At 40.7% G+C, this 24,570-nt stretch overlaps 1 protein-coding gene across 1 annotated transcript in view; it reads left to right on the top strand.

The window, feature by feature from the left end:
• Positions 1-24,570, top strand: part of MYOM1 (myomesin 1) — a 132,055-nt gene that overhangs the window by 90,135 nt on the left and 17,350 nt on the right. The window contains 11 exon segments of the mRNA XM_040431899.1: positions 127-248; positions 2,061-2,078; positions 10,322-10,518; positions 12,521-12,647; positions 13,820-14,004; positions 14,256-14,370; positions 14,464-14,623; positions 15,010-15,116; positions 15,941-15,985; positions 17,758-17,894; positions 18,201-18,345. Of these exon segments, the coding sequence (XP_040287833.1) occupies positions 127-248; positions 2,061-2,078; positions 10,322-10,518; positions 12,521-12,647; positions 13,820-14,004; positions 14,256-14,370; positions 14,464-14,623; positions 15,010-15,116; positions 15,941-15,985; positions 17,758-17,894; positions 18,201-18,345 (1,358 nt within the window).

Below are 24,570 nucleotides of genomic sequence, written 5' to 3'. Positions count from 1 at the left end.
TCTAATTCTGGAAACCGCTTTTATATTCAGGCATCTCACGTTCAATATCCATGCATAATTCAAGCACTTATACATATTAATTCCCGTTCATATATTGGGAACATGTTTCTCCTCTATTGGACACAGATTTATTTGCCATGGTCTTCTCACCGATGAAAACTACATCTTCCGAGTCCGAGCTGTGAATGCTGCTGGTCTGAGTGACTACTCTTCTGATTCTGAGCCAATAAAAGTGAAAGCTGCCATTGGTAAGTGGTGCCATATCAGCGATTACTAGATTTGGGAAATTAGTTCTACATTTACAATGATCTCTCCTTGCTTTTATTGATATAATGTTCATTTAATTAATGCTGTTGCTTTGCACCATCACCCAACGTTTCTTTTCAAAAGCTGATTTATCAATTCATCACAATCCAACAAATGCTAATCTGTGATGTTCTTTGTGAGTACACATTTTGCACCCGTACAGTTCTTAGACTCCCACTGTATAAGGAAGCACATTTCTTCATCTTTTGGTGTGGATGGAAATCCAGACTTCATGGTTCAGTATGCGAGATCCATTCTTAACAACTGTGCACATTGTCATGCCCATACATTATTTACTAACCTAATGCATGCCTCTACCATTGGTGCATGACGTAGTCCTAGTGTATCTGTAGCAATACTAATAGCTGAATGTTCTCATATGTTGTCATAGTCTGTTACATGTATTGCATTGTGAGAGAAGGCATCGTGATCAGCACAACTATTTGTGACAAAATATTAAATAGAATTTGAAATGTAATGAAAGGGATTATTTTGCTAGAGACATTGAATGCATAGCTATAGGATGCCATGAGTATTTGATTGGTGGGGGCCTGGCCTCTTTAGCCGACCATTTTTTAAACTGGGAATGCTAGGAACATGGTAATCAATGGCTGACCAAGTGGCCTCTGTGCCACCTCTGCAAGCAAGATGATGCTCAATGTAATCTTGAAGAGGAAGCAGTGCTTGTATGAGCGCCGCCTCCTCTTCACATAGCTGATCAGGCATCCTGAGGATAGCTCCTCAATATGTATTGACTGCATAACCCCTTTAAAGAGGTTTTCAGAGATCGCAAACATTTCGGTAAATGCAGTGTTCTAAAATTTGAAAAGAAGCTTTACTCACCTGTCTGATCCAGCAGTTCTGCTCCCGTGCTCCATGCCAGACTTTGTTCCTGGCGGAGCAGCAATAATATCCGTAACTACCTCACATGACTGCTGAGGCCAGTGATTGGCTGAAGCTATCACGTAGGGTAATTGGGCATGTGACTGCTGCAGCACTGTAAACATGGACCGCAGGGAACAACAGAGTCGTGGTGCTGGATCAGACAGGTGAGTAAAGCTTCTTTTCTTATTTATAAAACTCCTTGCCTTTACCTAATTTTTTGGGGATCTGCAAACTGTGTTGCTTTGTAGACTTGTGGAATTTTAAAGGTTAAGAAAAAAAATATTTAGCTGCCAATCTTCAAGGTCTTTACTAGTCTTGAATCCCTTTGTCATATACTGCCCCCACCAGGCCCTGCACTAGCCGTAGGTTGCTGATCCCTGCTCTAGTGTATTGAGCTGACAGGTGGTATGCATATCAAGCCAATTCATCTGCTATGCTCTCATGTTCGTGTGAATGTAGCCTTTAATATACTGGTTTATCCGAGGACTTACCTATATTTCTCTCAGTGTGCAGTGCATCTTATATACTGTGCATGCTTATGTTCTGTATTGTTGTGTTGTATCCACTGAACAACATAGGACTTCTCTTAGCATCCAGGACTGGATTTTCTACATAGAGATTTTGCATCTTTACTATGGAGGTTTTCCCGGACATACTGCGGTTTCCGCAAACCATTTATGCCCTGTTCCTCCTCGACTTTAATAGGAAGTGTTTTTCTTTTTGTTGAGGGCATATTTGCTAGACTTATATTCTTAGCATCGAAGTAACCACAGTCCTGGTAGCACATGTCAGTCCTCTGTTGCTTAGTGAATGAAATGATAAATGTACGATATAATAACAATGTCTTTGTTATTTTCTGGATGCTGTAGGGGGAGGATTGCCGCACGGTGCGTGCCCTGAACTGAGTGCTAGTGCTGATGGACTAACAGACTCCCCTGCATGTCGGGTAGTCAAGCATGAGTCCACACAGCATTCCCCCATCACAGATGCATTGCCAAATAGCAGTGCTAACACCAAAAATATCTCACCCAGTGGTAAACCTGGACCTGCAGGTGTAAGTAAAATAAGTGCAAGTAATGAGTCCATGGCTCCCACACACTCAACACAGAAAGAAGGAGCTGAGCATGAAAGTAAGTGTGAAACCAATGCCTCCTGCCCGCTGACTCCATAAGTCATGGACAATCCATTGAATACACAGCAATTCATTGCCATTTCTAATAATTATGATGATGGGGCAATGTTACTACTCATAGGCCTAGAATGATTCACCACTGAGGAGATATCAATGGATACATGTATGAGTTTTACAGTGTGAAGTTAGTGATAATAACGTATAGTGCATAGAAGTGGTACTGTAGTGTCTGCTGCTAAGGTATGACGATTGCTGTAGTTTGGTAAAAAAAAAGGATCAGCAAACTTTACTAGTAGTAATAAATGTCACTGATCTAATGCTGTGTTAGTCGCACGTGATGAAATTATAATTATAAAATGAATTGGTGGATAATGTAAAATTCTCATTAAAGGGGTTGTCAGATATGCAACCAATGTCAGATAGGTGCGGGTCCCACCTCTGAGACCCACACCTATCTCCAGAATGGGACCCCCGAAGTGAGCGGAGAGCAGCCACGCATGCACCGCTGCCCTCCATTATTTCTGTGGGACTGCCAAAAATACAGCCAAGCCCCCGACATTCCCATAGGAGTGAATGGAGCGGTGGCCACGTTTCTGCGGTGCACTCTCCATTAATTTCTATGGGTCTTCCGAAAAATAACTAAGCACTATCCTTCACTTTCGGGCGCCCGTTCTGGAGATAGGTACAGGTCCCAGAGGTGGGACTCGCACTTTTCGTACACTGATGGCATATCCTAGCAATTTACCACCAATGCCTCCGTTGAGACAACCCTACATGTGACTGAAAATAGAGTGAAAAATTCCACTGTGCTTTCTGCTGTAGTTCTGCTGCCAAAACTGCTACAAAAAGACAGCAAGAAACAGGTGTATTACATGTGGTCATTGCTGTGGATTTCACCCTCTCCATTGTAAAGGGTGAGGTCCACTGCATATTTATATTGCAGGTTTTCACTTTTGCAATGCAGATGGTAGAAACTTTGGAAAACCCGCAGCATTTATACTATTAATTTTCCAAGAAAATGTATACTGATTAGTGTGGATGCAGACACACTGGAGTTTTTCCACTGCGGAAAATATGCAATGCACCCATCCCGTATGGATGTACCCCAAATCAATGAAAGAATTGCAAAAACACCAACTGGTATTTCTAGAACTATGGCCTTTATGATCTTTTCACAAATTGGTTCAGCTGGCACCTAAAAAAAAATCGAATTATTGTGAATTATAATGTGGGGTGGAGATTCTGAATATCTACAGTATATCTAAATTATCTGGCAACCCTGATTATTTAGCTGACATTGCAAACATATCCGAATGTCACATTTGCACTGAATGTACTGTTGCATGTAAAACATGTAGTTCTGATATGGCATCTCTTATTCTGGGTGTTTCCCATTCACACAGTGCACAGAAAACTGCATTTTACTTCTGCCACAATCACAATTTTTATGGGAATAGTTCAAAGTTTTGCTACAATTGTTTCCATTCTAAAACTGCTACTACGATCCTGGCAATATCTGGACAGGTGTGATGAACCATCATATTTTCACATAGAATTTTTCAGACATAGTTAGTTGTTTTTTCTTTGCTCTGTTTTGAAGCTGTTTGCAGAATGGCATTAAGAGATTAAGAGATCCCATATCTGTCAGGAAGTCCTGTTGTTCTAACCAGTTGTTCACCTTGCATTTGTCAATGTGATAAATTTGGAGCCGACATGTTCATGTTAAATGTATTGAAAACAAAAAAAAGTTTTCAATAAAAGTTGTTGAGAGTTTGCATGCCTTGATACAAGTTACTGCACCTGTAATGGACTAATGAAAAAATAAAAGTGTTCATCATCAAGCCTGCCCTATAAGATGTCGGTTACTGACTACACTGTCTTATACACTGAGTATGCCTGTTAGTTTAGTACACTATACGCTCTGTAATACTCACTTTTCCTTTCGGCATCACACTACTCTATAAAGTAAAAGATTGACTGAATCAATGACTCCAGGTAACATAGCTCCATATTGAACCAGGTTTCTCAATCCTCGGCAGTATAGGCTAAGCTCAAAGGGGTTATCACATGATTAAAGTAAAAAGAAAATCAGACATCATATAGTACATGGCAATCTCTAATTAACAAATCAGTCCTGTACCTTACATGGATCCAGAGATCTCCACATTCATTTGCTCTGCTAGATGTATTCCAAGCTGGCAGCTCAGAGGGTATGTCCTTTCTGCTACAACTCTCTCCCTATCATGGCTTAGGCTTTCTGCTGCAGTTCTCTCTATGAAACTGTCACAGCGTCTAACAGTAGATACGGCTGGTGGAAGTTGAAGGATGACACTGAGCATGTGTGACCACCTCAGTGAGGGGAACAGAGAAATAAGGACAGAACAAACAGCAGGTGGCGCTGTACAGATACATTTAATTGAATGACTCAGTGGCTATACTAAATGATTAATTACATCCAATTACAAAAGTATTCAACAATTTGTTAAAATATGTTTCATTGGACAACCCTTTTAAAAGCATTTTCTCACCAAAGATATTGATGGCATATCACCATGTCTGATCGGTGGTGTCTGACCAGTCTCACCCCCTGAAACACTAAAACAGCGTTACAGTGGCACTAGTAAATCATCATGTCCCATCAGCAGCCTTCAGAGACCTCATGGTGAGCCATGGATTATAAGTAGAGCCAACTGTAGACAAAGGAACATGATGCTTTCCTAGCTCGGCTGTCACTTCTTTCCAGTAATCTGTGGGGGTCCCATCAGTTGAACACCCACTGTTTATATACTGATGTGATATCTTAGCTACATGCCATCATTGTCTTTAGTGATGTATATATTAGATACACTCATTTCAGGCAGTACCTGAACAATAATATAATAATAATAAATGCTAAAATACCTCCTATTTTTGTCATGTCGGTTAACACCATCACATCCAGACTATAACCTGCACTCAATTTCCCCCACCTCTTCTTATCCCTTATAAGAGAAAATGGTACATGACTAGTTCCCATTCCCATGTTCACAAATGTTGCAATGCCTGTTAAAGGATGGGATTTAGCCCAAAATAAAGGGAACAGGAACCGCCATGAGTTGTGTACTACTCCCATGTCTATTTGGTACCTACACTTCTAGATTTACAACATTTCTATACTATACATTTGTAAATTAAAGAATTTGTTTAATAACAAGTAAATTGATATCTACACTTAACTCTTCCATCTTGGTTGAATAGAAGATGTATATCCTTTCTATCAGGTGTATAATTGTGTCATTGTCTAAATGATGTATGTAACCGTAACTTATGTTTTCCGGGAGGTAAAGGTAAGTTAAGAAGTTAAGGTGGCCATACACATTACTCTAAAATTTTGCAAAACGTATGTTTTCACAACCAAAAAGATCATTTATCGAGTGAAATTTATCAACGGACAATTGTTTTAACTGTTCGATGACAGACCATCACTGTTTGATGAAACATCCGAAGTCTATTTGCATAATACTTCATTTGAATATTGTACGGAGGCGAGCGCTCCGTACAGTATTAGAATGTATTGGCTCTTATGAGCCAAAGTTATCACTTCGCGAAGTCTCGTGAGACTTTGCATAATAACGTCATAAATCAATTTCTACTCATAGGAGCCAATGCATTCTAATACTGTACGGAGCACTCAAATTAAGTATTCGCTCATCCCTAACCATCACCATCTGAAAAGAAGTCGGCCATGTTTGAAATTCTCAACCGATAGTTGAACGAAAGGTCTTTCTTTGAAGAACGCTCCCAGAAAGATCTTTCGTCCATCGCCCAGCGTCATTGAACATGTATGGTCAGTTTGGACAATCGTTTAGGCCAATATGGAGAAAAATGTGTATGGTTGTGTCTGTGAAATGAACGTTCACCAGATGATTGTTTGTTCAATTGATGTTCAGCCATCAACCAACTTCTGTCTAATGTGTATGGCCATATTTAGTACCAGATAGTTCAGTATTCCTCTCAGATACAAGCCTTATATTTATATGGTCCATGTTTCAGAGGTTTGGTAAGTAAATCAGTGATTGATTATTTGGTTATTCATTAAACTGTTATGCAGTATCTCCTATAGTGCAGTCATTGTACTCAGTGCTGCCATGGTATCAGCACAGAGGTCAGTCTGCTATATATACTGTATTGCAAAAATAGCACTCACTGATACATGCTGTGAAGCCCCTTTCCTTATCTCCACGCCCAGGGATCCTGCTGGCTTGCCAGGAAATTCATGTGCAAATGTAGCACTTGTGACATAACCATTGCTTTATTCTGATTTCAATAAATATGATACACATATAATTATGAGAGGCAGATTCTGTCGGCTTACACGTTTCAAACCAACACATTCCTAGTCATATCATAGAATGTGTTAGTACGAAACGCATAAACAGATAGGATCTGGCTTTCTCACAATTTGTATACAACAATTTTTTTTTCAAATCAGAATAAGAGAGTGATTTTATGCTTCCAATACTGAATTGCACAGAAGCTTTCTGCTATATGTGTACAAATGACAGCTTAATGAATAACCCCTAAGATATTGGATCAGGTAAGTGGAGACCAGATGCAGGTGCAATGATCACAATAACATAAAACATGAATAGAAACATATGGCATTCTCCATATAATTAAAGGGGTTATCCAATCCTAAAAAAAAGCCCCCCCCCCCCTCCATATGCCGGGCCCTCCACACTGAATATACTTACCTGGGTCCCCGCTCCCTGCGCTGCTCCTGGTCCCCTCACCGCCGCTGCTGCTTCTCCCCGTGCACAAATGAAAACATCCAGTGTTGGGGGAGAAGCCAATGGTATGCGGGGACGGGGACGAGCCTCCCTAGCGTCATCCGCGATCCTAGGGAGTCTCTTCCTGATCCCCACCTTCCAATGGCTGCTCCCTCCCCCCACACCAGATGTTTTCATCCACGCATGGGGAGAAGCAGCAGTGGTGCGGGGAGTCAGATAAGTATATTCATTGTGAGGGGCCCGCCATATGGAGGGAGGCTTCTTTTTTTTATTGGATAACCCCTTCCTTTGGGTAGGTCATCAATATTTGATCGGTGGGGGGTCCAACTCCTGGCACCCCTCCCAATCAGCTGTTTGAAGAGGCTGCGGCTCTAGTGAGTGTTGTCCTAGACCAGTGACATCACATTCATCAGTCACATGGCCTAGTTGCAGCACAGTCCCATTCAAGTTGATGGGCCTGAGCAGCACTACCAAGAACAGCCGCTATCCAGTGTACGAAGCTGTGCTTGGTCAGGCTGTGAAGAGGCCACATCATTTACCAGAGTGCCAAGGCCTCTTTAAACAGCTTAATGGTGGGGGTGCTGGAAGTTGGAGCCCCATCGATCAGATATTGATGACCTGTCCTGAGGATATGCCATCAATATCAAAATCTTTGACAACCCCTTGGCAGCAGTTCACCTTCATCATTTTCAAATCTCTAAAATGAGTCTCTTGGATGAGGCTTGGATAAAATGGTTATAATGGTTGAATTAGTCCTAATTATGAAATTAAAAAAAGTGCTTCCAACAGAATGATGACATGGAAGGTACAGGAGATATCAATTAAGCAGACTATATTGTCTTGACATACTGTCGAGGGGAGGACAGTTATCATTAGTTATCCTTATTCATTCTTTTGGTTCATACAGTTTCCAAAAGCAACAAGATAGGAAATATGCTATAGAGGTTTTCCCACAAAGAAAAATCCTTTACAAAGGGGTTTACCCGAGGATTTGATACTGATGATCTATCCTCTGGATAGGTCATCAGTATCTGATCGTGGGGGTCTGACACCCAGGACCCCCCACCGATCAGCTGTCTGAGAAGGCACTGGTGCTCCGGTTAGCACAGCGGCCTTCTCTGAGCTTACCAACAACAGCTCTGTACATTGTATAGTAGCTGTGCTTGGTATTACGCTCTCCCCCATTTAAGTGAATGAAACTGAGTGCAATACCAAGTACAGTCACTATACAATGTACAGCACTGTGCTTGGTAAGCTGCGAGAAGGTCGCAGTGCTCAGAGCAGCGCCAGTGCTATCTCAAATAGCTGATTGGCGGGGGTCCGGGGTGTGGGACCCCCACCGATCAGATACTGCTGACCTATCCTGAGGACAGGTCATCAGTATCAAAATCTCAGAAAACCCCTTTAAGAATGATGCTAAGATCTATTTCTTCATCATTTCATAATCACACATTAATTATAATAATCAGTATCTTCAGGAAGTTCTTCTAAATCCCATATATAATTAGTATGGTTTTAAAGGGGACACTAAATTTGTATCACATATCCCCTTATATGTGAATAGTCTGTAAATAGTCTGGATATACTGTAAGTTTTAGAAGTCACCCCATATATTCTACTTCCTGCCCTGGCTCTTTAACTTCTTTTTTTTTTTTAACTTTTAGCATAGCTAAACTTTCTCAGTCAATGCCATGCCCTCTGACCAAAAAGGGAAGGGGAGACGGGAAGGCGGAGGGACTAAGTTAGAACATCACACATTGCACTGATAAAGGCAATCCTCCTCTGTAAAATCTTTATCTAGGCCTATCAAGAAAACAATGGAACAGTCATACTGTTATCCCAATTGGACACTTAAGGTGCATTTTGACAAACCAATTATCAGGCAGATTATCAGGAACGAACGTTGCTGCAAATGTTCCCGACAATCTGCCCTTCTGAATGTGCCGCCAATCACCTGACGAATGAGTGAAACGCTTGTTTATCAGGTGATCCTGTCGCTCGTGCAGGCACCACCAATCGTGTGGTCTAAACAGCGATTTGCTGCTCAGAAGCCATGATTCTGTATGAGGATGAGGGGGTACTATAGTGATTCTTCACTGAAGGAGCAGCCAAGTTTCGGGAAGGGACGCTTCCTTCCCGACAATCGGCCACTGCATCGCCCCATGAAAACCCAGCTTTACTATTATAATAACAGATAACATCTTCCCCTCACAGCAGCAGTAAATTGACAATGGATTACCTACAGTATCCATATAAGAGATTTTATCATTTGTGCTGAAAGCTACAGAATGACAAGATTTTGTATTGGGTTTGACACTTTTGTATAACTCCATTGGTTGGCTTAGTTTAAGAAAGAATTGTACGTCAGAATTGTGCTGCAATTTTGGTGTAAAACCTGGCATCAATTTCGCTGCTTAGACAGATTCTAGGTGCAGACACATCAGTAAGTCTGGACCAATATTTATTTTCTATTTCAGTAGTGCTACACCACTGAAAATTAAATACAAAATTTTCAACGGTATAGTACTGCTGAAGTTAAAAAAAAGTACTGCAACTAGAATCTCTCTATAAAGTGGAGCGAATTGATGCAATTTGGCACAACTAGAGTTTCTCTAAGTGGCTCGAAAGGGATGTGGCTTAGTTGGATGGGAGGGGGCTTTGAGATAAGAGATGTGGCCTTAGATGCAAGGTTTTACACCAAAATTGTGCCATGATTTTGCCGTTAAATTCTTTCTCAAACTAAGCCAACCAATGGAGTTATAGAAAAGTGTCTACCCCATACACCAAACGTATCATCCAGCCTGAGCCACTGTGATCAATCTGCTGTGTCCTTACAGCCGGTGTAGGTTTAAACCATCTACAGGATTCGTAAATCTTCCCCATTGAGTTTAAAAACAAAATACTCCTTTCTGATGGAAGTGTCCATTTAAATAACCTTGAGAACTGAATTATAAACCCATTAAAATTATTGATAGGTATCATTTTATGAAGAACATAAATGATTATAAAGGATCCTTGCACCTCATTCTTATTGCACATAGTCACTGGTCTTAGAGAGTCAAGTGCTCACTGTAAAATGTTTAATTCCCTCGCTTTTTTAATGTCACGTTTGTACAGTTCAGTCCCTCACACAGCTTCATTCAGTATTAATGTGTTTCTCCAACTATATGAATATTAAGAGTATCACAAATAAACCAAAACCACTTGTCTAATGTTCATATGAAAACAGCTACTCCCTCTGCTCCTTATGACATCACTGTTCTCGAGAGCGTTCGTGACTCCATGGTGATCAGCTGGAAGCAGCCGAAAGTCTCTGGAGGTGTGGACATTCAAGGCTACTACATCAACTATCGGGAAGTTGTGAATGGTGTCCCAGGAAAGTGGAAGGAGGGCAATATCAAATCCATAAGTGACAGGGCCTACAGGGTAAGTGTTCCATGTTAAATGTATCAATCATATACATCAGCCATAAGGCCAGGTCATGACTTTAATAAGGGCAGGTACTTCATTTTCAAGCATAATATGATGTTTAACATCTACGTATGTTGCCACTGTTATTTTATCTTGATTCCAGGGATGTCAGGATGGTCACTTTAAGTTGCATTAAAGGGAGTCTGTCAGCTCCAAAACACCCCCCAATCTAGAGTAAGTGGCGTATAGTATAAGTAACACTGAGTCCGATTATGTAATTTTATCCTCATACTCACATTCCGAGGCTGTGCTCTAACAAAACAGCAGTAAATGCGTTAAGAGGACTGTGTGCTGGAGAGGACTTAAAGAGGAGTCCTCCCAAAATATTTTACAGCTAGTTTGTGGGAGCACAACGTCGGAATGCACGTGAGTATGAAGAAAAAAATTACAAAACCGGACTCAGAACCACTTACACTATTCACCATTTAATCTAGTTTGGGGGTGTTTCAGAGCTGACAGATTCCCTTGAATGTGATTTTGTTGCTTTAATACGTTAAGCCAGTTAAGATAACGTTGGTTACATCTGTATAAATCGCCAGAGAGGACTTTCTGTTGGATTCACTCAATATATGATCCTGTACAAACTAAGGCTACTTTCACATCTGCGTTTTTGCTGCATCCAGCAGGGTTCAGCAAAAATGCTTCCATCTACTTATGCACCTGACCAATGGTTGTGGGTGCCCTTATGAATTCAACTGTATCACCATCCACAGGATGGTGATACAGTTGAATACTGCGACAAGGACAACAGTATTTTGTGCTGCACTGTTGGATTTGGCTCTGCTGAGGCGGTATTTTGTGCTGCACTATGGTATTGCTGGCCCCGCCTAATTCTGTTGTTCCTGCCTACTTCTGCTAGCCTTATCTACTTGTATTGACTTACCTTCTGTCAGTTTGGACCTGGCTACAACATGGGTCCATTTTTATTTTTATTTTTTCCAGGGACACTTTAAGTTCCCAGTCCGTCCCTCCTTATGGTCCACAGTAGCACCACATACCTTAAAAAACAAAGTTATAAAAACCACTATATTGTGCACTAGTTAGGGCTACAGTGTCCCCTGGAAGTATCCAGAGCTCAAATGTCCAGCTGAATCCGTGCTAACCCAGCATACCATTCCTCGATTAACGTGAATGGCGCTTCCTATGTCATTAATGGCCCTCTCCAAATCTAACTATATGGGAACTGGTGTAGAATGAAACTGAATCCTCAGCCACAGCAAATAATTGACATTGCACATGTGTTGGTTTACTGAATAACCTATGTACGGCATACTATACATCCCAACCTGCTTTTGGAATTATATATTAGGAAATCCTCCCATAGTATACCTTCAACAGAAGGTTCAAATATGATATGAACATATCCTTAAATGGGTTGTTCCATTATAGGACCTTATCTCCTATCCACTGGGGGTTCCTGTGGATCATGAGAATAGGGGCCTTCCTTTCTTTGTTTAAATGGAGAGCCAGACACACATATGCATGTCCACCAGTCCATTCAACTCTATGGGACTGCTGGAGATTGCGGACTCCAAGTGCATGGCTATTACTGGCAGTCTCATGGAGCTGAATGGAGTGGCAGGTACGTATTCCTGTCTGAAGTGCCATTCAAATTCTGGAACATAAGCCGGACCCAGTGGTTGGACCCCAATCAGACACTTATCCCCTATCCTGTGCATAGGGTATAGGTTCTTGTAATAGGACAACCCCTTTTATATATAAAATCAATGGTATAATACATGAATCACAGTCTAGTGTTCAGTATTAAACCCACTAGAATAATTTACTAGATAGCATACAAAAAAAATGATATATTGTTTAGATCCATCAGAACATGTTACTGTATATAATTATACCTGACTACATGGACTGGAATATTGACAAGTGCCATGACAAAGCACTAGCAAACACATCAGGCAACTCACTTTGAATGATTATCTTTGATTTTGTGCTATAGGTTCTGAATTTGAAAGAAAACACAATATATCAGTATCAAGTAGCTGCCTGCAACATAGCAGGGGTAGGGACGCCATCCCAACCAAGTAAAGAGTTCAAATGTGAAGAATGGACCATTGCTGTGCCAGGTAAATTTCATGTCAACTTAACCACTATGCAAATATTAGATAATTTTATAGAATTTAACAGAACTGAAAGGGGTTCTCCAGGAATGATATAAAATGGCCACCCAGCAACCTGTGTTAGAAAATGAGTAGGAATGGTTGCCTTCTAGGTGGGTGAGGTGACAGGGCCTCACTAGACACTATGCTCTGGCACTCGCATATACTACATATTGGTGAGTTTTCCTGTCACCTGAAAACGTAATGGAAAAGGTAAAAAGTTCACGCTACAGTGATATTATATCATAAAAGTAAGGCATTTAAGTAGAAGCATGCAATGATGATTTCCTCATTAATTTATTGAAACAAAACCCAACACTAGTGGTGGGTATACCTCCACAAAATATGCCAATGTCTCAATAACTTGTCATGTGGCCTTGAGCATCAATTACAGCTTGACAACGACGTCTCATGCTATTCACAAGTCGACTTATTGTCTGCTGAGGCATGGCGTCCCACTGTTCTTGAAGGGCGGACGTCAAGTCATTGATGTTCAGGGATACAAAGTTACGAGCCTCTACACGGTGACATAAGTTTTTAATGCGATTCAGATCTGGAGAAAGTCCAGACCACTCCATTTGAGGTACCCCAGTCTCCATCAGTCATTCGCTAATGATGCAACCTTGATGAGCTGGCGCATTGTCATCCATGAAGATGAAATTGGGCCTGTGTTGTTCATGCAGAGGCACAATATCTGGATTAGGGCTTGTTCACATCACCGTTATGTATTCTGTTATGACTTTCCGTTATAATATGGTTATAACAGAAAATAACGGAATCCATAAGATGGAAATCAAAACGGAAACCTTTAGAGGCATTCCGTTTTGATCCATCATAATAGAAGTATATGGGCAAGCATAACGGATCCGTCTGGTGACAACAGTGGCTGATGCATAGCGCTCTACTTGATGTCTCCAACATCGATGGTGGCCATCATTTCTGCTCAGCATGAATCGACTTTTATCAGTGAACAGCACTGAGGCCCACTGGACCCTAGTCCAGCGTAGATGGCTCAGATATTGATTACCTATCCCGAAGATAGGTCATCAATATATATGGCTGGACAAGCCCTTTAAGGGTTTCCTCGTTCTATTAAGGATAATATTGTTTAACTTGTTTTTTTTTTTTTTTGTCAACAGGACCACCACATGAGCTCAACATCACTGAAGTCAGGGGTAACTCTATGGTTCTGTTGTGGAAGACTCCAGTTTATACTGGTCGTAGTCCAGTAACTGGCTTTTATGTGGATATTAAAGAAGCAGATGCTCAAGAGGAAACCTGGAGAGGCGTGAACGAGAAGCCAACTTCAAACACATACATTAAGGTCATTTCATGTAATTATTTCTATGTAGAATGTAAATTAGAGCTCTAGTTTTTATTCCCCTGTTCTTGATTGTATCACTGATTCTAATCATTAGATGGTTGTACTTTACAGACTACCGACTGAGATGAGGCATATCAATAATAACATCAAGTTCTATTATTCCAGTTTGACACATCATAAAAGTGATTATAATGAAATGTATCACAATATTAAGACGTCATTTTTAATGGAAACAAATATTTATCTTTCAGATCCAAAATCTGACTGACGGTGTAAAGTATATACTGAGGGTACGAGCTGTGAACCAGGCTGGTGTGGGAAAATCATCTGATACCACAGATCCAATCCTCGCACAAACGAAACCAGGTTATTATAGCGATGGTTCCTAAAATTATGAGAATTATGTTCTTAATGTAGCACAGATCTACCAGTGTCACTGTACCTTATCTGACTTTTTAGGTACCAAGGAGGTATTTGTCGGGGTGGATGATAATGGCATCATTTCATTAAACTTCGAGTGCGATCAACTTACTCCTGACTCGAAATTTGTGTGGTCCAAGAATTATGAAGCAATAGGCGAAGATTCATCTAGAGTAGATATCGAGACCAAAGGTGGCAGGTGAGCAGTAATGACTATAAACTATGTTCATTGCAATTCATATGCTGAAGCCCACTTTTCATGGGTCCATATTGGTCATATTGCAAGCACAATGTTACATACTAGTGGGTCAACCGTTTTAAGTCTTTTTTTTGGGGGGGATCAGAATATTGATGGCCTATTCTCAGGAAAGGCCATCACTATCTGATTGTTGGGAGTCCACTGATAGAACCTTCAGACAGCTGATTGGTGGGGGTTGTAGGATTCGGAACCCCGCTGATCTGATATTGATGGTCTATTTTTAGGATAGGCCATCAATATTCTGAACCAGGAAAACCCCTTTAAATGGCATAGAGCAATTTATCATAATGTGAGTTCCTGAACAAATCGATTCCAACATCTTCTAGGGCAAAGATTTCATTCAAAGACCCTTCAGAAGAAGACATTGGCATTTATTCCTGTGTTGTTACTGAGACAGATGGCATTTCATCCAGCTATACAATAGATGAAGCAGGTAAATATATTATTGCACTTATATATGATTTAGTTTTACTTTTTTTGCAAAATTTCAAAAGAGTTGTTTTCTATAAATAAATCTAAATGATCGTATGATGAAAAGTTCATATTTAGTATAAACTTTGATGGAGAGTAACCACACATGCGGGGTCACCTCACCACTTGGAATAGGAGACTAGACACAGACATTCTTAGGATCAGTGGAGGTGCTACAAACCATACATTTCAGACATATTCTATTATGTATTTGGTAGAAACGCTTTTAATGTTTTATCCACTTTGGACAATCCCCTTTAGGTGGAAGGGTCCCTCAATGTTAATTTGATCATTGGATGATCTACTACTGAAAACCCCAGAAATGTATTGTGTGTTGACTGTGTGAGGATTCAAGCAGCAAATGTATAATTCCTCTGCACCACCAACACAAGGAAAAAGAGAATGTCATAGTTTTTACTGAAATCGGTTTGCTGTCCAGAGTGTTAGAGATGTGCTTAGTAATCTCTCTTCCTTTTAGCTAATATATGAGGGCCCTGAAGGCAGCGCCTCCGCCTCATAGTAACTAAAAATAGGGGATTTTAAAATGGGTTTTATAAACTAGACACCAATTTAAGTTAAAGACAATGGCGTCAGTTTATTGTAGCCATTAAGTTAATCATAGCAATAATTTATGTCTATTACTAGATACTTTCTATACACTTTGGAGATCTTGCATGTCTCATGACTACACCGGGGGTTCAGTTTTGGGCCAGGGGACACAGTGACCATTGTCTGTTTACAGACTGATGTCATGTAAAACTCATCACACTTGTTTCCTCCCTGCAGAGCTCAAGCGTCTACTGCAGCTCAGCTATGACAGCAAATACCCAGGTAATTAAAGTATTCTAGCAATGCAAAGCCTAACACAATGTCATTCGCTCTTGCTTTTGGTTTTGTAATACATACTGCAAGAAATGTAAGATTTTTTATTGAGTATAAATAAACCCATTAAATGCACATATGAGCACAATATTTCCTAATACATTGTTATTAAATTAAGCTATTTGAATAAAGAGCAGATTCTGACGGTAGAATAAATGCTCTTTTACAGCAGTCTGCAGCCTGTGACCCATCACTTCACTACAGGCTGCTGTCCGCTGACACAATCTCAGAGTGAACACATTTGTACCTATGACACTGGCTGACCTGTTACATGTGCTCCTGGCAGCTGAAGGCATCTGTGTTGGTCCCATGTTCATATGTGCCTGCATTGCTGTGAAAAATAATGTTTTAATATATGCAAATGAACCTCTAGGAGCAACGGGGGCGTCACAGTTACACGTAGAGGGTCAGCATTCTCAGCAACTGCCCTGCCCTCTGCACTTTGATTGACAGGACCAGGCAGAGTAAACATGATCATGCCTGCCTGGTCCTGTAAATCACAGTGGAGAGGGCAGGGCAGTTGCAGAGAGAGCAGAGCCTCCATTGCTCCTAGAGGCTCATTTGCATACATTAAAAGTTCATTTTTCTCAGCAGTGCGGGCACATATTAACACAGGACCAACAGAAATACCTTCAGCTACCAAGCGCACATGCAACAGGTCAGCCAGTTTCATAGGTACAAATCTGCTGACAGATGCCCTTTAAATGCCAGTTAAAGGGAAACTGTCACCTCCAAAAACCATCCCAAGCTGCCAGCAGTACCTGAGAGTAGCCAGCAGTATGTTTCCGACGATCGTTTTCTTCCTGAAGGCAGCTGAAGCAGAAGCTCAGAAAACGTTCTTTTATCCCCTGCCTAGTCAGGCTAGAAGTCACGGGGCAGCGGCCTCCTTGTTTCAAGTCACGGTAACCTCTCCCCCTTCCCTGCCCCTTCGCTGTGACTGACAGCCGGCTGTTCGGAAAAGGCAGCCGAACTCTCGTGCATAAGCGCTGTCAGTCACAGGGAAGGGGCAGGGAAGGGGGCGTGGTTACCGTGACTTAAAGCAAGGAGGCCGCTGCCCCCGTGACTTCAAGCCTGACTAGAAAAGCGCGCCAGCCGGGGATAAAGAAACATTTTCTGAGCTTTTGCTTCAGCTGCCTTCAGGAAGAAAGGCATCATCAGAAATATGCTGCTGGCTACTCTCAGGTACTGTTGGCAGCTTGGGATGGTTTTTTGGGGTGACAAGTTCCCTTTAAGTTAGCAGTATCTTATAGAAAAGTCAGTAATGTTTTACCAAAGTTACCAAGATTAGCAGATTTTTGAAGAACTACAGAGAGAAGCAGTTGTCAGAGCTAGGGGAAACAAGTTACACCTAAGTTCATCATAGAAAGCATGGTATACATGTATTAATTCCAAAAATTGTGTAAGAAGGGCTTATTGATAATTATTGTGTCAGAACTAAGTCCAAGCTCTGGCACAGAACTAAGTCCAAGCTCTGGCACTATATTGGGCTTCATATACAAAGGAGATCCAAAAGTGCAGCAGAACTGCGACAACTCCATTTAGAGCTGACATTGAAGCTAGTCACTTGCCACCAGGGTCTCTTTACTGAATTGGAGACAACAAAGATTATGATAAAACCAAAAGTGAATGTTCTATATGTGTGAAGGGTGGATCCTCAGAATCATTAGGCCCATGCTACCCCATTCTGAACCTCATATTTAATTTAAAATCTTCTTTTACAGTTGTTCCACTTAAATCTGGCTTGGCTGTAGAGATCTTAGAAAAGGGACAAGTTCGCTTTTGGATGCAAGCTGAGAAACTCTCTGGTAGTGCTAAGGTCAACTATGTGTTCAATAATAAGGAGATTCAACATGGGGAGGTAAGCTAGAAGACATCAGAAGATGTCAAACTATTGCTTAAAATGAAAAGCATGCTGTGGCAGCTAGGATACATATATTTTATATGCTGTAGATTTCCCACTTCCATAATAGCATACATAGTAGCAACACACAGTATAATGGTAATGGAGACATCACATTATACCAGCATGCACACTGCTCATTTTGATATTGTATATTAGTAATGTATGTAGATGTATCTATTTCCTCTGGGTATATACATATTTCTATAGGAAATATGATATTATATATTGACATAAAATTTACTCTTCTGTTCCTTTTCAAAGAAATATAAGATGAACTTGGACAGTAAGACTGGCATTATAGAGATGATTATGGAGAAGCTTGAGGATGAGGATGAAGGGACCTTTACCTTCCAGCTGCAAGATGGAAAAGCAACAAACCAGTCTAGCTTGGTCCTTATTGGTGATGGTGAGTTTGTAGTATGACTCAACTGTATAAGGCTCTGGTCACATTACAATTAAAGGGAACCTGTCACCCCAAAAGGCAGAGCTTGTTATAGAGCAGGAGCTGAGCAGATTGATAGATATTTTGGTGGGAAAAGATTCAAAAAAACTTGTGATTTATACATTTATATCTCTGCTTTATCTAAGTTCCTCCCCCGTGAACAGCTCTCATTACACGGCGAGGGTTTATTAGTACACATCTAACATCTAACTGAGAGCTGTCACTATAAATGTAATAATTACACATTTTACTGAATCTTTTCCCACAAAACCATATATATCTGCTCAGCTCCTCCTGCTCTATAATTTTCTGCCTGCAGATTGTACTGTATTTCATGGTGACATGTTCTCTTTAAGTTCTATGATCGATGTTTGTGAATCATTTATCACACAGTTGTAATTCAGACACAATTAAAATATTATATCTCTCAGAAAAGCTGAGCCTTTCTCAAGCAAACAGCAGAGTGCCAGGAAGCCAAATAAATGTACTATTGTAGTGACAATTAAAGGGGCTGTTCTAGAAACTACCTTTCACTCTAAGGTTTATTTTCAGCAATTGCTCTAGTTAACGTTCCTGCTTGGATTTTTTTATTTTTATTTATCTCATTTGCAGTTCTCTCTTATCCCCCATGCTTGAATCCTACTTCCTGGTTTTTCATGTGTCTGCTGTCCCATCATGCCTTAGGGCAGTGAGATGTCATGACATCAGCAGGACATGTGACACTAACCATGCCCCTTGTTCTTACCAACGACACTTGTTTCTCCTACATTACAAGGCTTCAATGCAGGACATAAACTACAGCAACTGAATATCAAAACTGACACAGGGTGCAATGGTAGGCTAATAACTTTAGAATAAGGCACTTTTGATAAATTGTGGCATTTGAGGAAAGTGATATAACATCGATATCTGTTGTGTGGGATACATTTATATTAGTGGCAACTTCTTTAATACAGTTTGGATGAAATTACAATACATTAGCTCCTCATCTCATATCATAGATCACATTGCCATCACACGTTTGTAATGGCAGTCATGGCACTGTGTTGGATTTGTTGTACTACAGCCATTTTTCCCCTAAGGCCGAATGCACACGGCCGTGGAATACGGACGTGAGCAGTCCGTGGTATCCCGGCCTGGCATCCTGCTGACAGCGGCGGCATGAAGCGCACGGCGTCATAGCAACCAATGACGCCGTACACTCCTGCTCTGTCAGCAGGATGCCAGGCCGGGATACCACAGACAGCTCATGTCCGTGTTCCACGGCCGTGTGCATTAGGACGTATAAAGAGGAACTCAGAAAGAAATCAGATTTTATTTTTGAAAAATGCTTAGCAGATGTGAATCCCATTGGGGTAAAGTTCTCAACAGCCTTTTTTTTAATGCATTGGAAATTATTTATATGTATATATATATATATATATATATATATATATATACAGTACAGACTAAAAGTTTGGACACACCTTCTCATTCAAAGAGTTTTCTTTATTTTCATGACTATGAAGGCATCAAAACTATGAATTAACATTATATACATAACAAACAAGTGTGAAACAACTGAAAATATGTCATATTCTAGGTTCTTAAAAGTAGCCACCTTTTGCTTTGATTACTGCTTTGCACACTCTTGGCATTCTCTTGATGAGCTTCAAGAGGTAGTCCCCTGAAATGGTCTTCCAACAGTCTTGAAGGAGTTCCCAGAGATGCTTAGCACTTGTTGGCCCTTTTGCCTTCACTCTGCGGTCCAGCTCACCCCAAACCATCTCGATTGGGTTCAGGTCCGGTGACTGTGGAGGCCAAGTCATCTGGCGCAGCACCCCATCACTCTCCTTCATGGTCAAATAGCCCTTACTTTCAAAGTTTGCCCAATTTTTCGGCTGACTGACTGACCTTCATTTCTTAAAGTAATGATGGCCACTGGTTTTTCTTTACTTAGCTGCTTTTTTCTTGCCATAATACAAATTCTAACAGTCTATTCAGTAGGACTATCAGCTGTGTATCCACCTGACTTCTCCTCAACGCAACTGATGGTCCCAACCCCATTTATAAGGCAAGAAATCCCACTTATTAAACCTGACAAGGCACACCTGTGAAGTGAAAACCATTTCAGGGGACTACTTCTTGAAGCTCATCAAGAGCATGCCAAGAGTAATCAAAGCAAAAGGTGGCTACTTTGAAGAACCTAGAATATGACATATTTTCAGTTGTTTCACACTTGTTTGTTATGTATATAATTCCACATGTGTTAATTCATAGTTTTGATGCCTTCAGTGTGAATCTACAATTTTCATAGTCATGAAAATAAAGAAAACTCTTTGAATGAGAAGGTGTGTCCAAACTTTTGGTCTGTACTGTATATATATATATATATATATATATATATACAAAAAACGGAACAGCACCTCCTGAGACAAATCGCAGGTGCAAGCTACCCGGCAATAATACAGCAAACAAAAAACAGTAGCAGCACACCACTATATGCGCTAAGACTAAGTGAACAGGTGAATGTGTGAACAGGGTCAAATACATGACGCCATATAGTTACTGCAAAGCAGTGAAGAAGCTCTTAGCGCATATTATTGATCAAAAATATGTCGGGCCCACCTACCAGACGACAAGGTAGCTTCTTATCAGGTGGGACCTACTCTAACACGGAATGTCCAGCTCCATTGTTTCTCTGATCAAAAGAAAAAAAAAAAAAAAATATATATATATATATATATATATATATATATATATATATATATATAATAGATGAAGGTTCAGGGCAGCACTCCTAGTAGCAAATGTTGGGTGCCAGCGGTATCGACACTCGACCACAGTGTCAAACAACCAGAAAAATAAATACACCGCAGCACGTCCATAAGGTGAAAATGTGGGATCCTTTATTCACCCAAGCAGCGACGTTTCGGTCCGCTTGCTGGGACCATTTTCAAGCAATGCATCAATTACAATTGTGGGTGTTTATATAGTCATGTCACATTAACATACATAAGTGATACTTAAGCAAAAAGTGAAAAATAAATACAAATCAATTCATGTTGGTACATCCGGACATCATATCAGAGAAACAACATAGCTCAATGCATGTTTACATATAACTCTAATATATGGAACCATCGGTACAACAAATATATACTTATTATAGTCAAGTGATAATTTACAGTGAATAATTGTCACCTGTGTATGCAACATCATAGGAGGGCCGGGCATGGAATCAGGCGAGCTCAAATTGCAGGTGGATACAAAATTCCGTGATGTATCTCGTGGATACGGCGTCCCGGAAGTGGATGTGCGCATGTCCATGACGTCACTAAAGGAGCGGTCACGTGTTCACAATAGTGTATCACATGGCTCTCACGTCATAGACAACAATGATGAATGAAGCGCTTCAGCGAAAATGCAAAATAGTATATGAGACCTAACATAATACAGGATAATCTGCCAAGGGTGCACAGCCAGATGATGTGCTATCATACGATGCACCATCATCTGGAATGTGCAAACAGGGGGAGGGGGACAGCGGCCGCTGTTGCCCTAACTATCCCTATATTAACCCTTAACTGGCAGAATACATCCAAAATTAGTTAGAGTTAATAAGGAAAAAAACGCATACAGAAGCGCATCAATGTGAATACTGTAGTAAACATAGTAAAATTCGGGATGAACCGCACGTATCCAAAACATCTGGCCTCCTGCTGAGCTAGGCCCTTCCATCCACAGGTCCTGTATGTGAAATAAAAAAGTGAATTAAAAAATATATTATCCAAATATATTGGAATAAAAACATACCAAATTTCTCGTTACTGATGCCGACAAGGACAAGAAAATATATGCAATCATATGAACAGCCATGGTTTATACTCCACGTTTAAACCACTTGGTTTGATAGTTTGTAATTTGAAGATCCACTCTGATTCACGTTTTTTGAGGATCTTTATACGATTGCCTCCTGTGCGTGGCAATGGGACATGGTCTATGATCATAAACTTTAGATCACTCTCCCCATGGCCCATGTCCACGAAGTGGTGTGAGACTGGCAAATCCTTCCGTTTTTTTCGAATTGAAAAACGGTGTTGATTAAACCGGGATTTGAAATCACATGTAGTCTCCCCTACGTACAAAAGCTTACAAGGACACCATAAAACATATATAACATAACTGGAGTCACAAGTTAAATAAAACTTGAGAGAATATGAGACCCCAGTTTTTGGATGAGTAAAATCACGTCCCTTCACCATGTACTTGCAATTTACACAGTGAAGGCACGGATAGCTGCCACACTTTTTAGGAGCTAGAAATAACTGATGTGAACCCTTTTGTGTGCCTATGTCATTTTTGACTAGTTTATCCTTAAGGTTACTAGCTCTTTTATATGACAATATAGGTCTGTTGCGAAATTCAGGAATATTCTTGTGTTCAGTGCCTAAAATTGGCCAGTGTTTATTAAGGATTTTACCTACTGTGGTACTGACTTCACAAAAGGTAGATACGAAGGGTATTTTTTGAGATCATCCGGCTGTGCACCCTTGGCAGATTATCCTGTATTATGTTAGGTCTCATATACTATTTTGCATTTTCGCTGAAGCGCTTCATTCATCATTGTTGTCTATGACGTGAGAGCCATGTGATACACTATTGTGAACACGTGACCGCTCCTTTAGTGACGTCATGGACATGCGCACATCCACTTCCGGGACGCCGTATCCACGAGATACATCACGGAATTTTGTATCCACCTGCAATTTGAGCTCGCCTGATTCCATGCCCGGCCCTCCTATGATGTTGCATACACAGGTGACAATTATTCACTGTAAATTATCACTTGACTATAATAAGTATATATTTGTTGTACCGATGGTTCCATATATTAGAGTTATATGTAAACATGCATTGAGCTATGTTGTTTCTCTGATATGATGTCCGGATGTACCAACATGAATTGATTTGTATTTATTTTTCACTTTTTGCTTAAGTATCACTTATGTATGTTAATGTGACATGACTATATAAACACCCACAATTGTAATTGATGCATTGCTTGAAAATGGTCCCAGCAAGCGGACCGAAACGTCGCTGCTTGGGTGAATAAAGGATCCCACATTTTCACCTTATGGACGTGCTGCGGTGTATTTATTTTTCTATATATATATATATATAAAGCGGCAGCACAGTCCAAAAAAAGCACAGGTGCAGTGCCCAAACACCCGTGGCAGCACTCCAGTAGTAAAAAAGTAAAAAAAAATTTATTCACCCATGTGGAAAGAAAGGGACGTTTCGGCTCAACACTAGACCTAACATGTGGAAAGAAAGGCTCTAGTGTTGAGCCGAAACGTCGCTTTCTTTCCACATGGGTGAATAAAAGTTTTTTTACTTTTTCGCTAAAGGAGTGCTGCCCGGTTTTAAAAATTTTTCATTTTTTTTATTATATATATATATATATATATATATAGTGGGGTTTCGCTCTGGTAGATAGGGTAAACGGGCGCAGTACAGAGGCAAAATACAAGTATTTAACTCAAAACGTCAGTGTTTATTCACACTTGAGGCAATCGCACAAAACAGCATGTAACTTTGCAGTCTTGGTGTTAATTCACAAACAATGGAAAGTTCATATAACATAAGTCACCTTGCTGGCAGTTCTGCCTCCAGTAGTCCACAGCAGGCTTTAGGGGGCCTGTTTCCCCAGCGTGCGGCTCTCAGCCCTCCAGCACAGCAAAAAGCCTCAGATCCCCAAAAACAGAGACATCTCTTCTGATCCCAACTGCCTATTTAAGGACAGCCAGGTGCTGCCAAAACCCGAACCGGTACTTAAACTCCGGTCCGGGATTTGACCTCACCTGGCTGGAAACCAGCCCAGCCGCACATGTTAGGAGGAAAATACCTGTCTTGCCAGACACAACCCCTCACTGTGTCACAATATATATATATACACTCACCTAAAGAATTATTAGGAACACCTCTTCTATTTCTCATTAATGCAATTATCTAGTCAACCAATCACATGGCAGTTGCTTCAATGCATTTAGGGGTGTGGTCCTGGTCAAGACAACTCCTGAACTCCAAACTGAATGTCAGAATGGGAAAGAAACGTGATTTAAGCAATTTTGAGCGTGGCATGGTTGTTGGTGCCAGACGGGCCGGTCTGAGTATTTCACAATCTGCTCAGTTACTGGGATTTTCACG

Source organism: Bufo bufo, chromosome 5 (genome assembly GCF_905171765.1).
Source record: "Bufo bufo chromosome 5, aBufBuf1.1, whole genome shotgun sequence".
In the NCBI taxonomy this organism is placed as follows: domain Eukaryota; kingdom Metazoa; phylum Chordata; class Amphibia; order Anura; family Bufonidae; genus Bufo; species Bufo bufo.
Note: the sequence above shows the minus strand (reverse complement) of the source record. Positions and strands in the feature narration are given on the sequence as shown.